The sequence below is a fragment of the Nasonia vitripennis genome, chromosome 2 (genome assembly GCF_009193385.2).
Source record: "Nasonia vitripennis strain AsymCx chromosome 2, Nvit_psr_1.1, whole genome shotgun sequence".
Classification (NCBI taxonomy): Eukaryota; Metazoa; Arthropoda; class Insecta; order Hymenoptera; family Pteromalidae; genus Nasonia; species Nasonia vitripennis.
The window spans coordinates 5,519,994-5,538,575 of record NC_045758.1 but is presented as its reverse complement, the minus strand read 5'-3'; the positions used below and the strand labels follow the sequence as shown (position 1 = coordinate 5,538,575).

Here is an 18,582-nt window from a genome sequence, read left to right as displayed (position 1 = left end):
AATTTCTTATCTTGTCAGCCATTTCAATTTTATGCCCATACTTCTTTCGTTGCCTAAGCTATAAAATGAACGCTTAAGCTTCTTATCGACAACTTATAATTTAGCTAGTAGTATATATATATATGAGGGATTTTTACAAGTTAGAATTACTATTAGTTTTCAAATTTTTTTCTTAACAAAGGTTGCTTAGTCAAAATGCAGGCGAATATTTGCTTGCTAAATAGTTTTTTTGTTATTTTTTCATGTTTTTTGTCAAATTTTTCAAGTGTGAATAGCTTTACTTTGAAATCACTCACCGTGGTAAGGTTTAAAAAATATTTAATTATTCTCATAGTTTTGATTTACCTCGAATTCTTATTTGATGATTGAAAGCTCTTCAGACATGGCGATCGAACTCCAGAAAAATCCGCTTTATACCCCAAGGATCCCCATCTTAATCATGACTACTATCCTTTAGTATATGGTGCTCTTACCAATGTGAGATTAATTTATTACTTCTATATACCACGATTTTCTATTGATAAAACATATTTCAAGTATGCAAGTAACTTTGTACTTAGGAAGGAAAAAAACGCGAATATGAAATAGGAAAATTTTTACGAAACCGGTACAACGACTTTTTGGGTGTAGTGTATTTTCCAAATGACGTTTATGCTCGTAGCACTAACAAACCCAGGACAAAAATGAGTTTACTACTTGTACTAGCTGGACTTTATCCACCTAGTAAAGCACAACAGTGGACTTCAGAACTAGCCTGGCAACCAATACCCATAGATTATCTACCAGTCGAGAAAGATTCTCTATTACATTCACTTAGTTGTCCAGCGTGAGTTTTTTTAAATATCTATTATAAAGTATTAATCAGTCACGTGAATTTATAATTTGTTATTATTACAGATACAAAAAAGAGCGTGCACGTGTAGGGGAAACAGAAGAATATAAAAAAGATTTTTCGCAGTTTCAAGAAGACCTTATCAAAATATCGGAATTCACGGGTCTAAATATAACAAGATCTCGCCAAGTTTTAGATCTATATCATACATTAGTAGCCGAGGCAGGACTAAATTTGACTCTCCCAGAATGGACAAAGCCGTACTTTCCACAGGGAAGCTTACTAAAAGCAGCTATTTTTGGTTATAAAACCCAGTCGTACACTACAAAATTGACAAGATTAAACGGAGGTATCATGAGTTTTTAATTTCCAAATACTTCGTCTTATTATAAAATTGGTATTAAAGTATACTTTAACGATCGAAGGTATGATTCTTCGCAAGTTTCTTAATGACGTGTCAGCTGTTAAAGAAGGTAAACGAGGGCCAAAGATCTTTCTCTACAGCGCACACGAGGTGACAGTCTCGGCACTGTTATGGGCGCTAAAGGCATGGAAACCGGAAATTCCGCAGTATTCTAGTTCCGTTATTTTGGAACTTTGGGAAAAAGATTCGAAATATTACATCAAAGTGAGTAAAATCTTCAAAAGATTCAAAATAAGCTATGATGTGTATTTTATATATCCAATTACGCTAACAGGTGGTGTACTACAAAGGAATTCCACCGGAAACTGAGAATCGAACAATTCGGGGATGTTCTGAATTCTGCCCCCTCGAAGATTTTAAAAAGATATTGAAGAACAATATACCCGATGATTTTGATCGAGAATGTTTCGAGTGACCGTTGCAGTTTGTATAAATAATAGAAAAATAAAAAGAACTTCCTGAGTAAGGAAGCAATTTTTAAAATGATCAATTAATTAAAATGAAATAAAGACCATCGCTTGCTCAACAGTTTGATTGTAATTTTAATACCTATACTTTAGCAAATTTTAATTGCGGAAGACTTATCAGTTGTAAAAGAGAATAAAAGTCCGAAATTTGTCTCTACATCGCACACTAGCTTGAAAACTTTTCCTAACCATATGGTTGATATTGAAAATCAACAGTGATGTGTCATAAATTTTATCAGATGATGAAATATCCATACTACTTTACTTTCTATAGACACTCATATAAGTTTCTTATCAACATTGATGCGATAAATTGTCTCAGTAGCCATACGACTTTCAGTCAGACAAGACGTATTCGGCTCAATTTTTAACCTTTCAAAGTCTTTGTATAAAACTTATATAACAACGATGACAACCACGCGCTTGTTGAATACATTTACTGTTATATTGCTTTGTTTACCAACATATTTTGCAAGTGCGGATAATTTTACTTTGAAGTCAATCAGCATAGTAAGTATTTATATATTTTCTATATAACTATTAACACTATTATTCACAAATACTAAATTCAATATTGTATGATTTAAAGTTGTTTCGCCATGGTGATCGGACTCCGGAAAAATCAGCTATGTATCCAAAAGACCCTTACTACGATTATGATTATTATCCGCTTGAATTAGGCGCTCTTACCAATGTACGAATATATTCAATTGCTAGATAAGATTATCTCTTCTGTGGAATCAGACTATTACTTTGTAGAATAATTTTTTACATAGGTAGGTAAACAACGCGAATACGAGTTGGGAAAATTTCTCCGCAATCGTTATTACAATTTTTTGGGTGACATCTACTTCCCTCGCGATGTTTATGCTCGCAGCACTGACTTTGACAGGACAAAAATGAGTTTGATGCTTTTACTGGCTGGACTTTATCCACCTAATAAAATACAACAGTGGACTTCGGAATTAGCCTGGCAGCCAATACCAATAACCTATTTACCGATTAATCAAGATTCTTTCTTACGTGCCTCAGACTGTCCAATGTAAGCTATTATCTCAACTTTTTTAAATTTTATGTGCCGAAAAAAATTTGGCACGCATTGTTTGGAATTGACAAACAATACATTCTGCCAAAATATGCTTTGTGTTAGGTTTTTTCCCGTATTGTTCTTCAATGGTTTTACGATGTATTTTATTGACAGGTTCAAGAAAGAGCATTCCCGAGTATTGAAAACAGAAGAGTACCTAACAGATTTTTCGCAATTTCGAGAAGACCTAATTAAGATATCAAAATTTACGGGACTCAATATAACTACGTCTAATCAAATGTTAGGTTTATATCATACATTAGTAGCTGAAGATGGACTAAATTTGACTCTTCCAAATTGGACAAAGCCGTATTTTCCACTGGGAGTCATACTGAAAGCAGCCATATTTGATTATAAAACTCAGTCGTACAACACGAAACTGACTAAATTGAACGGAGGTATTGTTTTCTTCATTTACTTTTTTTATTCTACTCAACAGATTTAGTATACAAAATTTAACTTAATTAATACATCTTAGGTGCGGTACTTCGTAAGTTTCTTAATGACGCGTCAGCTGTTAAAGAAGGTAAACGAGGACCAAAGATCTTTCTTCATAGCGCACACGAGACAACACTTGCAGCAGTTTTAAGGGCGCTGAAGACATGGAAACCGGAAATACCTCAATATTCTAGTTCCGTTATTTTGGAGCTTTGGGAAAAAGATTCGAAATATTACGTTAAAGTGAGTGAAGTCTTCAAAAGATTTAAAATAAGCTAAGATGTATATTTTATCTATCCGATTATGCTAACAGGTGGTGTACTACAAAGGAATTCCACCAGAAACTGAAAATCGAACAATCCAGGGATGTTCTGAATACTGCCCCCTTGAAGACTTTAAAAATATATTGAAGGACAACATACCTGACGATTATGATCGAGAATGTTATGAGTAATCGATGTGCTTTATCGACATAAAAGTTTATACAAAAATTCATATTTAGGCTGCAAAAAATACAATCAAATATTTTTGAAATAAAGTAGTAAAGCAATGTTCATGTTTCTTATACTTGTAGGAGTAGCAGTTTAAATTGATTCGTACATTATTCCGCGTTTTAGACAGAAACTTGTATTGGTTTGTGTAATAAGTATATTAGGAATACTAGATTATATTGCATCAGGTGATGACTTACGCTGAGTTTTGCTCTTATCGCCGCAGATAAGTTTCTTATCAATAGCTATACGTGTGGCTGATTGTCGTAGTAATTATTCAACCGCCAGCAAGTTTAGACATCTTTTAAATTTTCAAATTTTTAAAGACTATTCGAAGCTTCTCCACAATGTTTTCAAACACTTACTTGTTTAATATTTTTACGGTATTATTTGTTTGCATGATATCAAATTTTGCTACAGCTGATAATTTTACTTTGAAATCAATAAGTGTAGTGAGTGTTACAACATACATTTTTGTAAACTGTTCAAATCATCACATTGATATATAAGTTTCTTACTGAATGATCAAAAGTTGTTTAGACATGGTGATCGAACTCCAGAAAAATCAGCTTTGTATCCTACGGACCCTCATGTTAATGAGGACTTTCATCCCGTTTCATTCGGGGGTCTCACGAATGTAAGATACTTAAGATTTTATATACCAGCATATCATTGTGAACAAATTATAAGTTTATAGACGAATTTCAAATCCAGGTAGGTAAAAAACGTGAATATGAGCTTGGAAAATTTCTACGCAATCGTTACAACGACTTTTTGAGAGACGTCTACAATCCGGGTGACGTTTACGCCCGGAGCAGTGACTATAGCAGGACAAAGATGAGTTTACTCCTTGTTCTTGCTGGACTTTATCCACCCAACAAAGACCAACGCTGGACTTCAAAACTAAACTGGCAACCGATACCTATTACATACATGCCAATAATGAAGGATTCGTTATTACGTCCTCTGAGGTGTCCAACGTAAGCTTTTTCTTAGTCTTTGATTATTTGAAGAGAAATAGCTTTCAAAAATCGAAATATTATGAAGTATAAAGTCAACATGTGAGATTTTTTAGTACAATTAACGTTTCTATGCTATTGTAACTTTTTAATTACAGATTCGGGAAGGAGCATGCACGAGTCTTGCAAACAAAAGAGTACACCAAAGATTTTGCACGATTCGGGGATGATCTAATCAAATTATCCAAATTTACTGGTCTAAATATAACAAAAGCTAGGCAGGTATTAAGTTTATATAATACATTGACGGCCGAAGCTGGGCTAAATTTAGCTCTCCCAGAGTGGACAAAACCTTATTTTCCACAAGGAGTTATACTGGACGTAGCTATTTTTGACTTAAAAACCCTTACATACAATACGAAATTGACAAGATTAAACGGAGGTAGTGTTGTACTTTAATCTTTAAAACTACTGTAAAAATTAGTATTGAAATAATTTGTTCAAGTTTAGGAATGCTTCTTCGCAAGTTTCTTGATGACGCGTCAGCTGTACAGCAAGGTAGACGAGGGCCAAATATCTTTCTCTACAGCGCACACGAGGTGACAGTTTCGGCACTGTTATGGGCACTAAAGGTATCAAAGTCGGAAATACCGGAATATTCTAGTTCCGTTATTCTGGAACTTTGGGAAAAAGACTCGGAATACTACGTCAAAGTAAGTGGTCCTCAAGAGAGGTAGAATAAACTGCTTATGCATTATTATATCTATATTGCTACGTAAACAGGTGGTGTACTACAAAGGGGTTCCATCAGAATCAGAAGATCGAACGATCCAGGGATGTTTCGAATTCTGTCCCCTTGAAGATTTCAAAAATATATTGCGCGACCATATACCCGACGACGTCGATCGAGAATGTTTCGAGTGATCGTTGCTCCGCATTATCGGAGAAGTGTAAATAATATTACCATATAACTAAATTCATCGTGTAGGATAGAAAATAGAAAATAAAGTTAAAAGACGCACGAAGCGCAAAATTTAGCAGTTTGACTAACGCCCAACATTAACCGTACGACTATTTTTAAATCAAGGAACTTCCAAGAACTTAATTTGACGACATTTCAAATAGCAATACGATGAACAAGCAGTTTATCCTAAGCTCCGTCGGCGTAATTCCACGCCTCACCAGGCTAAATTCGCACAATGACTCGCTGGATCCAATAAACAGTTCCGCCCCCGCGCTGTCGCAGGTCTCGGAATGGAAAATAGCGTGGTCAAGCGGATGTGTCGCTCCGCGAAGCTGGCAGGTAAACTTATTTATTGTGTGCAGAGCGACCAGCGGCGGGCCGAGTTAAGCTGACTCGAAATTCCGAGCGGCGGAAGAAAGCGACGGCGGGTACGTACGTAAAAAAAAAGGAATTGAAGTAAAAAAAGCTAGCTGCTGGAGGGAGAAGAAAATCGCGCCGCGACCTAGGGAATACGGGAACACTTTTCATCGTGCGACGCGCGGAAAGTACCACTGGACCTGGGCCAGGTCCGCCCACTTGTCCCGTCGAATTCGGGATTATTTGGGACACGCGCGTTTCGCCGTAGGCGCGCTATAGTGTATACGCGCGCAAAAGGACTGCTGCACAGGGTGAAACAGAAAGAGAGAGATGCAGCCGCTTACTTCCGAATTCTCTGGATATTTTCGCGGGGAAAAGCTGGAGGGAGTAAAGTCGAGACCGGAATGATTTAGGAAGACCTGCCAGGTGGAAAACTCTGCCACGAGGAGGACGACGACGCTTCTTCACCGAAAACGCGTATACGCGACGCTAAACTCGCTCTTATTCGCTATACAGCTCTTTTGCTCGCGTTTTTCTCTGCGCGGGTTTTTTGCTTCGCTTTGTTTTTCAAGCTTGGCTGCCGCTCGCGCTGCAGCCGAGGAGCTTTGGAAATTCTGACAGAATGAGTACGTATTATATGCGCGGGAGAGCTTTAACTCGAGCTTGCAGCAATTTCAGTCACAGCAGCGACGACTCGAAATGCATTTCCAAGAGTTGAATACGTGATGAGATTCTCGTAGCAGATGTTCTTAGGGCATCGTCTCGGAATGACTTACACGGAGCAGATAGCGTACAGCCGAAGCAAATCCTTTAATAGCTTACGCGTTATTATTAACCGGGAATATATGCGTAAACACGTGCTGCGGCGGGCACATAAAGGTGCGGAGAGACAGAAGTTATTACCGAACGGCGGGCGGAGGCAAATGGAATTCGCGTTATTATTTATAGATTACCGATAGTGTATTTCACTGTCAAGCTTCCATTTGGAGCACTCGATATTGTCGATAAAGAAAATTCCCGTCCCCAACGAGTCGAAGACGGGGTATAAGCGCGAGAGAGCAAACGCCGGGCTTCCTCTGCTCCTCTTCAGCTTACAAAGCGTCAAATCCAATATCACTTAAGTGCTGAATAACTCAGGTTACCGCGCGCGGGACTGAAAAACTTTTACCACATTAAATCCTCCACTTTTAATACCGATAAATTACACCGATCGACTCATTTTTAATGAATTTCATCGGCATATCCCTGCATATCATCTGTTTCAATGTCGCTCGATACACGTCCATCCACTTTAACGTATAACGTAATTACACTCTCGTTCTCGATTTCAACGCGTAAGCCAACATAAAAGAACGAAGCCGGTAATGAATCGAAATTTCCCAACGCAGACGGTGATAGCAAAACAGCAGCGAAAAGCCAGACAAACCGCTGATATCTATAGCCTCGTTGCGCAACATCTCCGAGCTCAAAGAAGCTCATCTATGCGCTCAGACGAAGCTGCAGTGTTTTCGTCAAAAGAAACTTTCTTCCAGCGGCGGTCTCGCGCCGATACGTGAACAAGAGGAAAAGGAAGAGCTAGGAAGGCACCGAGAGGAAAGCAACATCGGTGCAAATGCTTTTATAGCGAGTGGGAATTTTATATGCGCTGAAAGTAAGAGGAGCGAGGCGTCCGAATAAACCGACGCGGAAAATATGCGAGAGATATTATGACGACGATGACGATGCTGGAGGCAGGCAGGCAGCCGGCGCGCGTCATTGCTAAACGCGATTACCGTAAGTCCCTCGGCAGCAGCGCCAACGGAAGCACTTAACGTCGCTCTCTCTCTCTCTCTCTCTCTCTCTCTCTCTCTCTCTCTCTCTCTCTCTCTCTCTCTCTCTCTCTCTCTCTCTCTCTCTCTTGCAGCGCCGTCGCCGCCGCTTCTTTTTCTCTTTCTTTTTGCGTGCAGCGCGACAACCATCGACTCGACGGCGGGGGTTGAATCCCTTCTTGTAAATCTCTCACTCGCGAGCGCGCTAGCTCGCTCTTCTGCAGATATTAAATAGAGCGGGAAATTGCTCCGCAGCGCTGTCGATGGCGCGGAATTTTTTCCCCAGCTCTCCGAGAGAGAGAGATAGAGAGAGAGAGAGAGATGGCTCACGGCGCGGAATAATTTCTGGCTCGAGCGCTTGTTTGTTCGCTCTCGGGGCGCTAAATTCGGCTAATTGGAAATTTCGGGAATATATATTTTCCGGCGCTGTTTCGGTTACACACGGGAATGCGATGCTCCGATGTTTACGAGGTAAGAGCGGAAAATCGAACGAGATTTCGTATACAGTAGCGTTTCACCTGCAGTGCTCCCTCTAGCGCGTTACGGCGAATTTATGCCCCATAAATTCGGTCTCCTCCTCGCTGTAGCCGCGTTGCATCGCCTAAACGCCTCCGCGCGCATAAGTGCAGCTCTCGGGAATTCCGCGCGCGGGAATCGATCCCCGGGAAGAACCTTTCGGACGGGGAAGGTGCTTTCCAGCTCTCTTTCGTCGGGGATTTTTCCATCTGATCCAGACCCCGGAACGAAGAGGCTGCTGCCTCTGGAAGTGGATGCGTTTTTTGTTGCTATGCTTTTCCCGGGAAGCTGCACCGAGTGCGTACAGCGCACTGGGGTAAATAAAAAATTTTCCTGACCGACGAGCCGAGTCGAAATGTTTAGTTTCGAGTTTGAATTTTACGATCGTTGCGGGCAAGCGGTGCATGTATATTTCGCTGATTGAAAAATCTTCGATGTAAATTGGAACACAGCGTGTAAGAAGGAAGGTCTGACCCTCGGCGGATTTTCTATACATTTGTTGACCTATTTTTCTCTGCTTCTGCCGTGGCCATTTTCTCCGATTGGGGCAGCAGCCGTTTTTGTTCGGCGCGTCCATCTCCCCGAAGGATTTTTCTCTGTCTGCGGCGGCGGAAAGCCCCGGAAGATGAGGAGCAGTCGATAATGAGAACGTCGGTCTTAAATATTTCCCTTCGTATATTTCCCCGCTCTGCCTTCCTTTCTTTCTTTCCTTCCTTGCGCTCCTTTCTCCTCTTTTTTCACCACCACCACCGCCGCCGCCGCCACCGTAGTCGAGCTCCAATTAGAAGGGAGAGCAATTTCAAAAGTCGATATGAGCGGGCGAGGCAAAAATTAACTTTCTTCGGCGGAAACTTTTAATCGCTGATCGGGAATACGTTAACGATACACCGCGTTGTACTATCGCCGCGAATAAAATGCATCTGCATTTGAACAAGTATAACTGGGACAAGGGCTGCTCGCAGCAGCCATAGAATTCGAGATTAGACCCACACCGTGAATCATGACCTTAAACTCTCCCCCAGCGCATATCCAGAATTTTTATTACCTCGCGCAGGCGGGCTGCTAAGAGCCATTGCGGCGAGCGAGAGCGCAGTGCAAATAAATCTTCGAAAATTCCGCAAGCATCAAAAGCTCCTCTCTCTCTCTCTCTCTTTCTCTCTCTCTCTCTCTCTATCCGCTCTCAACTTCTTCCAATCCGCGGGACAAATACCGCGCGCAAGAAGAACAAACCCAAAACGCATCTCCCAGCGTGACAAAAAGCTTCTTCCGCACAAGCGCGCAACAAACAACAGCATCAGCGGCGGCAGTTGGAAAAAAGCGAGACAGACACACCGCGAGAGAGCAGAAGGCGTTCGTCCGACGGTCAAAACGCCGCGGCGCCAACAAACTTCGGCGCGGTTGCTGTAACCGCGGAGAGAGTGTGAGAGAGAGAGAGAGATTTCCCAGTCGCGCGAGCGCAAAGAGACACACAAACTTTTAAGACTTCAAGATTCATCGAAGGCTGTGTATAGCAGAGCGAAAAAGACAAAAGCGAGGACGACGAGCCCGTAGATTAACACGAGAGCACTCATCAGACTAGAAGGGAAAACTTGTTCGCGGCGGCGGCGTCGACAACGACGACGGCTGATAGAAAAAGAGAGGAGAGCCGAGCAGCCAGTCTGCAAGAAATATAATGAGATACTGAAAAAGGACGGAGAGCCAGTCGGCGGAGAAAAACAAACAGAGAGGGAAGATTGGTCGGCTTGACGCGAAATGAAGAGAGAGAGAGAGAGAGAGAGAGAGAGAGAGAGAGAGAGAAAGCGCTATGAGATGGCCGAGAACACAAACAAATGAATAACGCGAGAGAGAGAAAGACCGAAGCCTGGAACGAGCCCTCTTTTCCGAGTTCCAGCGCGCATTACGGATAATTAGATTGAATTCCGTTTATCCGCCTCGTTCGTCCCGCCGACTTTCTCTCTCGCGCTGCAAAATAATCTCGTCGCCGGGAGTGACTGCAGCGCGGCTTCCGAATTCTCGCAATTAAAAATCATTCGAATTTTCGCGCGCTATTATTCGACGTTCTTCGAGAAGCCACCCAATTACAGAGCCGAGATACCTAAATCAACACGGGCGTCTAGACGCAGCTCTCCAGCTGAAAGTCGAAAAACTATTTTAGTTATTTAACAAAGCACTCGCTCGCCATTGTTTCTCGCTTTCTCTCTTTCTGCAGGGCTGCAGCTTTGTCTCTAACTCGCTCGAAATCGCTTTCCGCTGCTCGTTTCACGGCTCAAGTTTTATTCGCTGGCAGCGGCAGCAGCAACGGCGCCGTTAGTATCGCGCGCAGGTCGAAGAGCAGACGCCCGAGAGCGAAGGGCTCAGCTAGCCGACGTCACGCGTGAAATACTTGTTTTATTGCCTTTCGGACGCTCGGCCGAACAGAGAGAGAGAGAGAGAGAGAGAGAGAGAGAGAGAGAGAGAGAGAGAGAGAGAGAGAGAGAGAGAGAGAGAGAGAGAGAGAGAGAGAGAGAGAGAGCGACGTGTATATGCAACGCGGAGACCTAAACAGAGAAGCGAGTTGTGTAATAGGTAATTAGTTAATTTACTCGTAATCAAGGTAATTGTGGATTTAACCCCAGTCTCGCGAGCGCTTCCCTTGCTAGGTATATAATTGACTCGGGAGAGAGAAAGGTGAAGGGACGACGAAACAAGTTTTGTTTGACGCGTTTCCGTCCGAGATGAAAAACGCATTTTTAACGGCGCGCATATAAAAGCTCGCCGGCCGCTATACTGCGCTGTGCTGTCGAAGTCACGAGTAAATTAAGAGCCTTTGAAAGCGTCACGCTCGAAATCCGGATTATGCCTCGCGCTCGCGGCTAATAAATTAAACGTCCCCTTGTATACACTCTCGGACGTTCGTATACGAGCGCACGGGGAGAGACGAGCATCCGAGAGCTATACACGCATATAACGCGATATTAAGGGAGGAAATTATTGATGTATTGTTTATTGTATTTAAACGAGATCTCTCGACTTCTCTCGTGTCTATTGTCCCGTGTAAAGAACTCGTGTACGACAAATTGACTGCAACAAACACACGTCGTACGCATCTCGGCATAAACAGCGCATTATCCGTTCATACGCACGTATTTAATTAACGCCTGTGCAAATCCTCCGCTGTTTTTCTCTATTACGCGTTCAATCACACGCACGGACCAATATGTGACGGGATCGAGGCTCCACTCGCGCGCGACTTTTCAGCCTGCATAATTCGAGTCACTGATTAAAACTCGCCGGCGGATTGATACAAGCTTTAATAATTAGCGCGACAGCCAAAATCGGCGAAACGCGCGATCCATCGCTCGCTCTCTCGCAATTTCCGGCTCTGCGGCCTGGAAAATAGCTACTCTCTCTCTCTCTCTCTCTCTGCGTCGTCTGATTCTTGCTTTGCAGCTGACAATGCCACTGCTGTGGGTGATCGCGCGCCGGAGGAATGGGGAAAAGTCCGCGCGACGCGAGTGGGCTCCGAGAGAGTTCTTTCTCTATCTCTCTCTCTCTCTCTCTCTCTCTCTCTCTATCTCTCTCTGTGATTCACGAGGAAGACGCGAGGATTTTTGACAATGCAGCCAGCACTCGCCACGTACACACACAGGTATGCGAGAGCACGAAATCGTTGAAAACGTGCTACACGTGTGAAGCCATTCCAGCGCGGTTAATCAAAGTTATTGCAAATCGCGCACGCGATCGTAAAGCAACAATTTATTACACGGCCGCGTAGTCCCACTTGAGCAAAGTTAGTTAGACTCGCTGGGCGTTAGAGCGTCGAGTCGTCGGTGCTGCATACACTCGCTCTCTCGGCTCCGGCGCATAAATCGCAGCAGCGCGGCAGCGAGGAGGAGACGCGCGCGAGCGCATGATTTGTCGGCGGTGGCCGTAAGCGACACAATGCGCCCGTCGGAAGATAGCGGCGGCGAGCGAGCAGCCGAAATAATTAATGAGACAAACGAAAGCCGACGTGGGTGTAATAAGCGTCGTTAGCGCCTCGTCGCCGGAGAGTTTTCCGTTTCTATGTATTTTCTCTCTTTCTCGGCAGGCTGTCCGTCTTCTATTCCCGAGCCGGAAGTAATTCAGATTCTAGGATCGTGTGTATTTACGAAAATTCGCTGCAGCGATCTATGCAAATGAGCTAATAAAGCAATCGAGACATGCAAATGACGCAGGAAAAAGAGAAGCAGCCGCAGGTCCAATCAAGCCACTTCTTCGGCGCCGCCGACGCAAAAAAGTCTCGATCGCGAAGAGAGAAAATGTATTCCCCGGGGGAGCGCGTCATCACGCGACGCGATGCAGTAGTCCTCGTTGGTCCCCTTGCGTGCCGCTGCGGTTATATCCGAGACTCTATACACAGCGGCGGTTTCAATCCGTCTGATTTCTATGCTAAACGGCGCGAACAGCTGCTCGAAGCAATGAGTTTATTTACGCTACAAAACTCGACGCCTGCGCATCACCCGGCAAATCGAGTTCTGAATTCCATCAAAGATCGCCGCCGCGCGGAAATTAACGGAAAAAATCTGCATAAAAATTCACAAGCTATACCGCGGCTATATGCGAATAAATGTTCGACCCGGCAATATTTCAGACCCGAAATAGAAGAGAGAGACAAGTGGGCGAAAACACGAAAGCTACTACCTCCTCTCGGCGGCGGCGCTGTAACTCGATCTACGGAGTGGAATAGAGGTGGAAAGAGAGCGAGTAGTCCTTACCGAAGGGAAACTAGTCGGGAAAGGTGATTAACTAGGCTCTGACACGCGTTCCATTGTTCGACTTCGAAATATTCTATAAAATGTGCATTACCAGCCCGGAATATATCTACGTTTTCCGTGAATATTTATGCGACGCTTTGCAATTTGATAGTCGATGCTACGGCGAAAATTTTAATAATTAGAAGGCTATCTGCTCTCTTTCTTTCGTGCAAAATTTATCGATCGAAACGGTTGCGGAACTCTCTATCTCTAGAACGAAAATTTTAATCGCGCGCGCTTAATTAATTTTCCGAGCGCGCAGGTAATTTTTAATAAATATGCCATCTAGTCGCTCTCTAATGCATCAGAGCTTTCTTTCCGCGGAATGACTCGAAGTTGCAGAGAACAAAGATTGATAAATCTAGCGACTCCTTATCAGATCGTTCGCTCGTGCTAAGCCCTGGCGGCGCTAAGTATATACAGCATCAACCTCGAAACCCAACGAATACATCGCGTTTAATTTTTCCCGCAGCACGATTTCCATTTTTATTAATTCCGCAGAGCCGCAAAGTGCCTCTTGCTATCCGCGGCGCGCATCGACCATCAATCTCCCATAATTGATTCCTCGTCACGCCGATAAGACAGAACGACACGGTGGGGGCCAACAGCAGCTTCTAAACATCGGCATCCGCAGCGGAGCTGTGCAGAAACGGCTCGTTCGCACGGGCAAATTGAATGACCCCAGCCGGCTTTACGCCGGCGTGTACAGCGCCGCATACGAAGGGCCAAAGGCTTGTGTGTGTGTGTGTGCACGGAAAGGCGGCTCTTCCTCCCATAAAGCGGCGGATTCCGCGATCCGGAATATTTGCTCCAACGGCGGACATACATATTTATGCGGGGGCTCGTATCTCGGCGCGCGTGTCGATAATTCAGCGATCATGCAACCGCAGGAGGGACGAGAGAGAACTTGGTGAGCTTCTTTCATAGCTCGCGCGTCTTCGCTCGGCCGGAATTTCTCTCCTTGTTTTATGCATCAAACGGAATTCTATTTCCGAGCTGCGGGATTCCGCTTATAGATATGGGCTACGTTTATATAACGACAGGTGAACGTATAACTCGAAAAAAAAAACATAGTCGAGTCGGTGCATCGACTCGGTTCTTAGCTTTTCGGCGACGTTCCACCGGAGACTAGCAATTTCGCCGATTTTTTTAGCAGGGCATATGCGACAAAGAGCGCATAGTGGCTTTACACACACGCGAGGCGCGTACAGAGATACGAGAGAGAGAGAGAGAGAGAGAGAGAGAGAGAGAGAGAGAGAGGGAGAGAGGGAGAGAAGAAAGAAGAGAGAGATACACACGCGCGCTTGCAGCGAGCGATGTAACGGAAGTAAGTGTGCTGCGAGCGCAGAGAGTAGAGCAATGCGGCGCTTCGCGGAGGAAGCCGATAGGGGATTTAGGGCATAAAAGGCTCTTCCGGCCGGTTAATGTTCCCGAAGTAACGAGATTTTTATACGATCTTCTCTCTCGGCCCCGCCGGGGCAGGAATTCGAGAATCCCGGCGGCAGCCCTTTCTCTCTCTCTCTCTCCCTGACCGACGAGAGATAAAATTTAGCCACTGTTTGAATCGACGTGATTTCTCTCGCCTTTATTTTTTTATTCGCTCGTGCCACCGGCGGCAGTTAGCGCAAACGCCTACGATTTTCCTATTACGCACAGATCTTTATTACCGAGCGAGAGATCGCTTCATCCCGCTCGCTTGCACGCGCTACCGAGCCATTTAATTTGATTCCCGATAGGGCGCATCGAGGATATGTAAATTTGCTTAGTTGGATAATGCAATACGCGCGCGAGCTCGGGGGATGAAAATCTGGAGCAAATAGTAGTGGGAAATCTCTCTCTCTCTCTCTCTCTCTCTCTCTCTCTCTCTCTCTCTCTCTCTCTCGATATTCGCTCGGAAGAGAGGAGGTGCGGGTGTATCAAGAGAATCCGCAGTAGTAGTATTTTCCGCGTAGCGGGAAAGGCAATTTTTACTTTATGCGCGCGGGACTCTTAACTCGAGGAGCCGTGATCAAACCGGAGAAAGAGAGAGCCCTTGGAGTCTCGTAACTGTTACGTGAGAAACACACAGCGGAGGTGAAGGCCTGATTCTAGGGTCGTAGGTCAGAGCTCCCAGCAGCTCCTTTTTTTCTCTTTTACCTATACACCACCCGGAGCAGCGGCGGACTACGCGACTCTCTCAGGACTGGTTTCTTGGTATATAGGCTTGGGTTTTCTTCTCCGCCGCGCGTGTCCGATCGCTTTTGTTCCGCGCGCATCCGCTGCTGCAGGGGCTTGTTTTCGCGCGCGCGCCGATCGCCTTTTGCTTTGTTTCGTTTCTCGGCCGTCATAACAGAGTCATTCGGAGTATCTAATTATTCGAGGGATAAATCAACCCTCTTAAAAGTAATTACCCGGAGAGAGAGATCGTGATCGAATCGGACGCGTGTAAGTACGTATATCATGGCTTTTTTCTGTCAACAGCGCCACTCGAGAACGTCGTTCACGTATAACGAGTATGAGTTATAGCCGAAAAATCCGCTGGGTATAATGGGCACCGAATTCCTCGCGGTGGCCTCTTAATTGTGTCCGTCGTTCTCGCGCGTGCGACAAAGGAAGAGATATTTCATTTTTTAACGATCAGCACTCTTTCGTTTACTTTTGCCAATCATCGTCGTCAGGATTATTGATCCACTTCCTCCACTCCGCGATTCTGCATCGCTGATCTTCGCGAAGCTTTTCGAGTGCTCTAGTTACATCCCAGACCATTGTTCTTTTTCTTCTCTCCTCTCCCCGCGGCATTGATTCCCTTGCACCCATCAGAAAGCTTTCTTTTTCAATTTCTCCTTCCATTGATTATATAGCGCGCGAGAGCACTTCGGGAATAAAACAGAACAGCGAAAAGACGTCGACTATGAATTCGATAACCAAACGAACCGGCAACTCGACTTCGGTAATATCGATTTGCTGCAGTCCTCTACAGCAGGTTCGAAATAACTTCAAAGACAGAGGAATTCACAGTTAAGTGCGTTTCATTTGTTTGTCAGCGAGCCAAATCAAATTACACGGAAAAATCAACGGGACGAGCAGCGAAAACAAAAACACTCTTGGCTGTACACACAGCAGTCGAAACAAGAGCCGGTCACACTCTCTCTCTCTCTCTCTCTCTCTCTCTCTCTCTCTCTCTCTCTCTCTCTCAAAACCCAACACGATTCACGCGCGCATTACGTCCTTAATGAACGTTGGCGCGCACGCGAATCCCCCGGCAGATCGCCGGGAGCGTTTAAGGCGAGCTTAATGATTCCACTGACACTTGCAATTTCAAATGAGATGCGAATAAAGATTGGCCGGAATCGCGATAATTACGCGGCGCGTGAAACCGTGCAGTGAAAGAGAGAGAGAGAGAGAGAGATAAAATTACGAAAAGTAGCAGCAGCAGCGAGGCATAATAATAACTGTAATTGTTGCGCAAAACGTGAGACGAATATCCAGCGGAATGCGGAGCAGGTGAAGGTTGCACGCGGGGGGGGGACCACGAGTGTGTGTGTGTGTGTGTGTGTGTGTGCACGAGGCGCGCCGCAAAACCGCAGGGGCTTAATGCTCGAGCAGAGAGGGAGAGAGAGAGAGAGAGAGTTTATTCTTAAGTTCTTCTCCTTTTGTGCGGCACCGCCGGGATTCGCTCATTAACGCCTTTATTAAGATTTGATTCGTTCGCGTAAGGCTCGCTGTTGATTTTACGCGCGCGCCTCCTTCAGCAGATTGGATTCTGATCTCGACGTAGAGAGAGAGAGAGAGAGAGAGAGAGAGAGAGAGAGAGAGAGAGAGAGGGGGAGAGAGAGAGAGGTAAAATGGCCCGTGTACTTTAGGCGCAACGGATATCCGGCTAAATTAAACATTTGAGTTTCGCATTCGCACCGATTTGTATCTGCAGATTTGATTCTCCGGATCGCCGATGCGAAATGTATGCGCCTCCAAGAAGTAGCGAAAGACGAAGCGTGAATTACCGGAATTATTTAAACAAACGACGATGCATTAGTCACACGCAGTAGAGTACAAGTATACACATACAACCGCAGCTCTCGCACGGAAAGAGAGAGAGAGAGAGAGAAAGAGAGAGAGAGAGAGAGAGAGAGAGAGAGAGAAGAGAAGAGAAAAAGTTCACTCCGGGGCGAATGCATTAGAGGCGTCCCCCTAATAAGCATTTTCAACAACTACTCCAAGTTTTTTCGCGCGCTCGCTGCAGAGCCGGGTTTTACATGACTTCTTCCAGTTGTAATTGGTGCTTCTGCCGTCGCCCCGACTTTCTTACTTTACAAATACTGCAATAATTATAAAACTCCACTCGAGTTTCGTTAAGTTACCTGCACTACAGCAACAGAGAGCCGAGTGTTATACAGCGGAGCCAGTCACATGTACTCGAGGTGCATCAGCAGCGTGTTTTTTCGCGCGCAAGCACAAAGGAGAGAGCAGTGCGTTGCATTACAGCCCGAAGAAGTGCAATCGGATGTACGCGTCATTAACGAGCACCGCGACCGGAAAAGAAATTGACACTCGTGGAATATGACTTTACGGGCGTATGATTGCTGGCAGCTCGAGTCTACTCGTTCAGCAAGAAGTTTACGGCGCGTAAAAAGTCGCGGCTGATTATCGAATAAAATCTGCGTTCGAGATAAATTCAAACGCCGCTATCTATACTCTATCGAAAAACGAAGAAGTTTTCATACCCGAAGGAATTAGCGTAGCTCTCGCCGTAAAAATCGCGTCCCTTTTCGCGTTCCCCTTGGCCGTTTACGTCGCAGCAGCCTTTAAATTTTATGGAAGCCCATTTCGCAGCGGCCGGTCAGCGGCGTTTATTGCCCGAAATACAGTGGACGCGGCAATAAAGCTACACAGCAGCAGCAGCAGCGGAGGCGGCATCAGAGCCGGTAGATAACACTGGCTGTTGCTGCTGCTGCTGCTGGTAGCCAATGACGCGAGCTCTCATTGATTGTGGCGGCCGCCGAGAGGCTGCTGGCTCGGAAAAGGCTTTAAAAGCAGCAGCGACGGTCGCGGTATCAAGATACGTCCTGGCCTCTGATGCTTGTTTCGACACTTCCTAAATCAACGCTGTACGCCATACATCTACCGCCACGCCGCGTGGGAGTAACGAAGCGGTTTTCTCTTATGGGCTTTTCGTGTTTTGTTGCTACGCAGAGGAGTGGGGGGGGGGGGGATAACGAGTGTTTTCGAACGACAGTTTCGGATGACGGACACCGCGGCAGATAGCATTGTTCTTCCGCGTCGCGGTGGTCACGGGAGTTTCGGGAGGATGTTATTATTCCACACCTCGGCTCTCTGATTAGGATCTGTTTCGCGCAAAACAAAAAATTTCAAAATTTTTTTTCATTCCCACTTGACTTTCCCCGCTAATGAAGAAATCTCGCCCGCGTCGCAATTGAACAATCCCCATCCATTTCCACAAACTAATCAACACCCTCCGCCCGATGAA

At 45.0% G+C, this 18,582-nt stretch overlaps 4 protein-coding genes across 24 annotated transcripts in view; 3 read left to right on the top strand and 1 right to left on the bottom strand.

Annotated features, from left to right (window-relative positions):
• LOC100122401 (RNA-binding protein Musashi homolog Rbp6) overlaps window positions 1–18,582 on the bottom strand; it is a 542,632-nt gene that overhangs the window by 424,003 nt on the left and 100,047 nt on the right. The gene's annotated exons all lie outside the window — the stretch shown is intronic.
• LOC107980660 (venom acid phosphatase Acph-1) lies at window positions 143–1,787 on the top strand. Its single transcript, XM_016981719.2, has 6 exons — window positions 143–300; window positions 373–477; window positions 561–826; window positions 898–1,181; window positions 1,258–1,460; window positions 1,531–1,787. Exons 1-6 carry the CDS (start codon window positions 196–198, stop codon window positions 1,669–1,671), a joined length of 1,104 nt encoding a protein of 367 aa, XP_016837208.1. The 5' UTR covers window positions 143–195; the 3' UTR covers window positions 1,672–1,787.
• On the top strand, window positions 2,021–3,802 carry LOC100122370 (venom acid phosphatase Acph-1-like). The gene is made up of 6 exons (XM_001605927.6): window positions 2,021–2,233; window positions 2,313–2,417; window positions 2,500–2,765; window positions 2,925–3,208; window positions 3,289–3,491; window positions 3,562–3,802. The coding sequence occupies exons 1-6, from the start codon at window positions 2,132–2,134 to the stop codon at window positions 3,700–3,702; spliced, it is 1,101 nt and encodes a 366-aa protein (XP_001605977.1). The 5' UTR covers window positions 2,021–2,131; the 3' UTR covers window positions 3,703–3,802.
• On the top strand, window positions 3,982–5,731 carry LOC107980661 (venom acid phosphatase Acph-1-like). Its single transcript, XM_016981720.1, has 6 exons — window positions 3,982–4,191; window positions 4,272–4,376; window positions 4,454–4,719; window positions 4,857–5,140; window positions 5,209–5,411; window positions 5,482–5,731. Exons 1-6 carry the CDS (start codon window positions 4,087–4,089, stop codon window positions 5,620–5,622), a joined length of 1,104 nt encoding a protein of 367 aa, XP_016837209.1. The 5' UTR covers window positions 3,982–4,086; the 3' UTR covers window positions 5,623–5,731.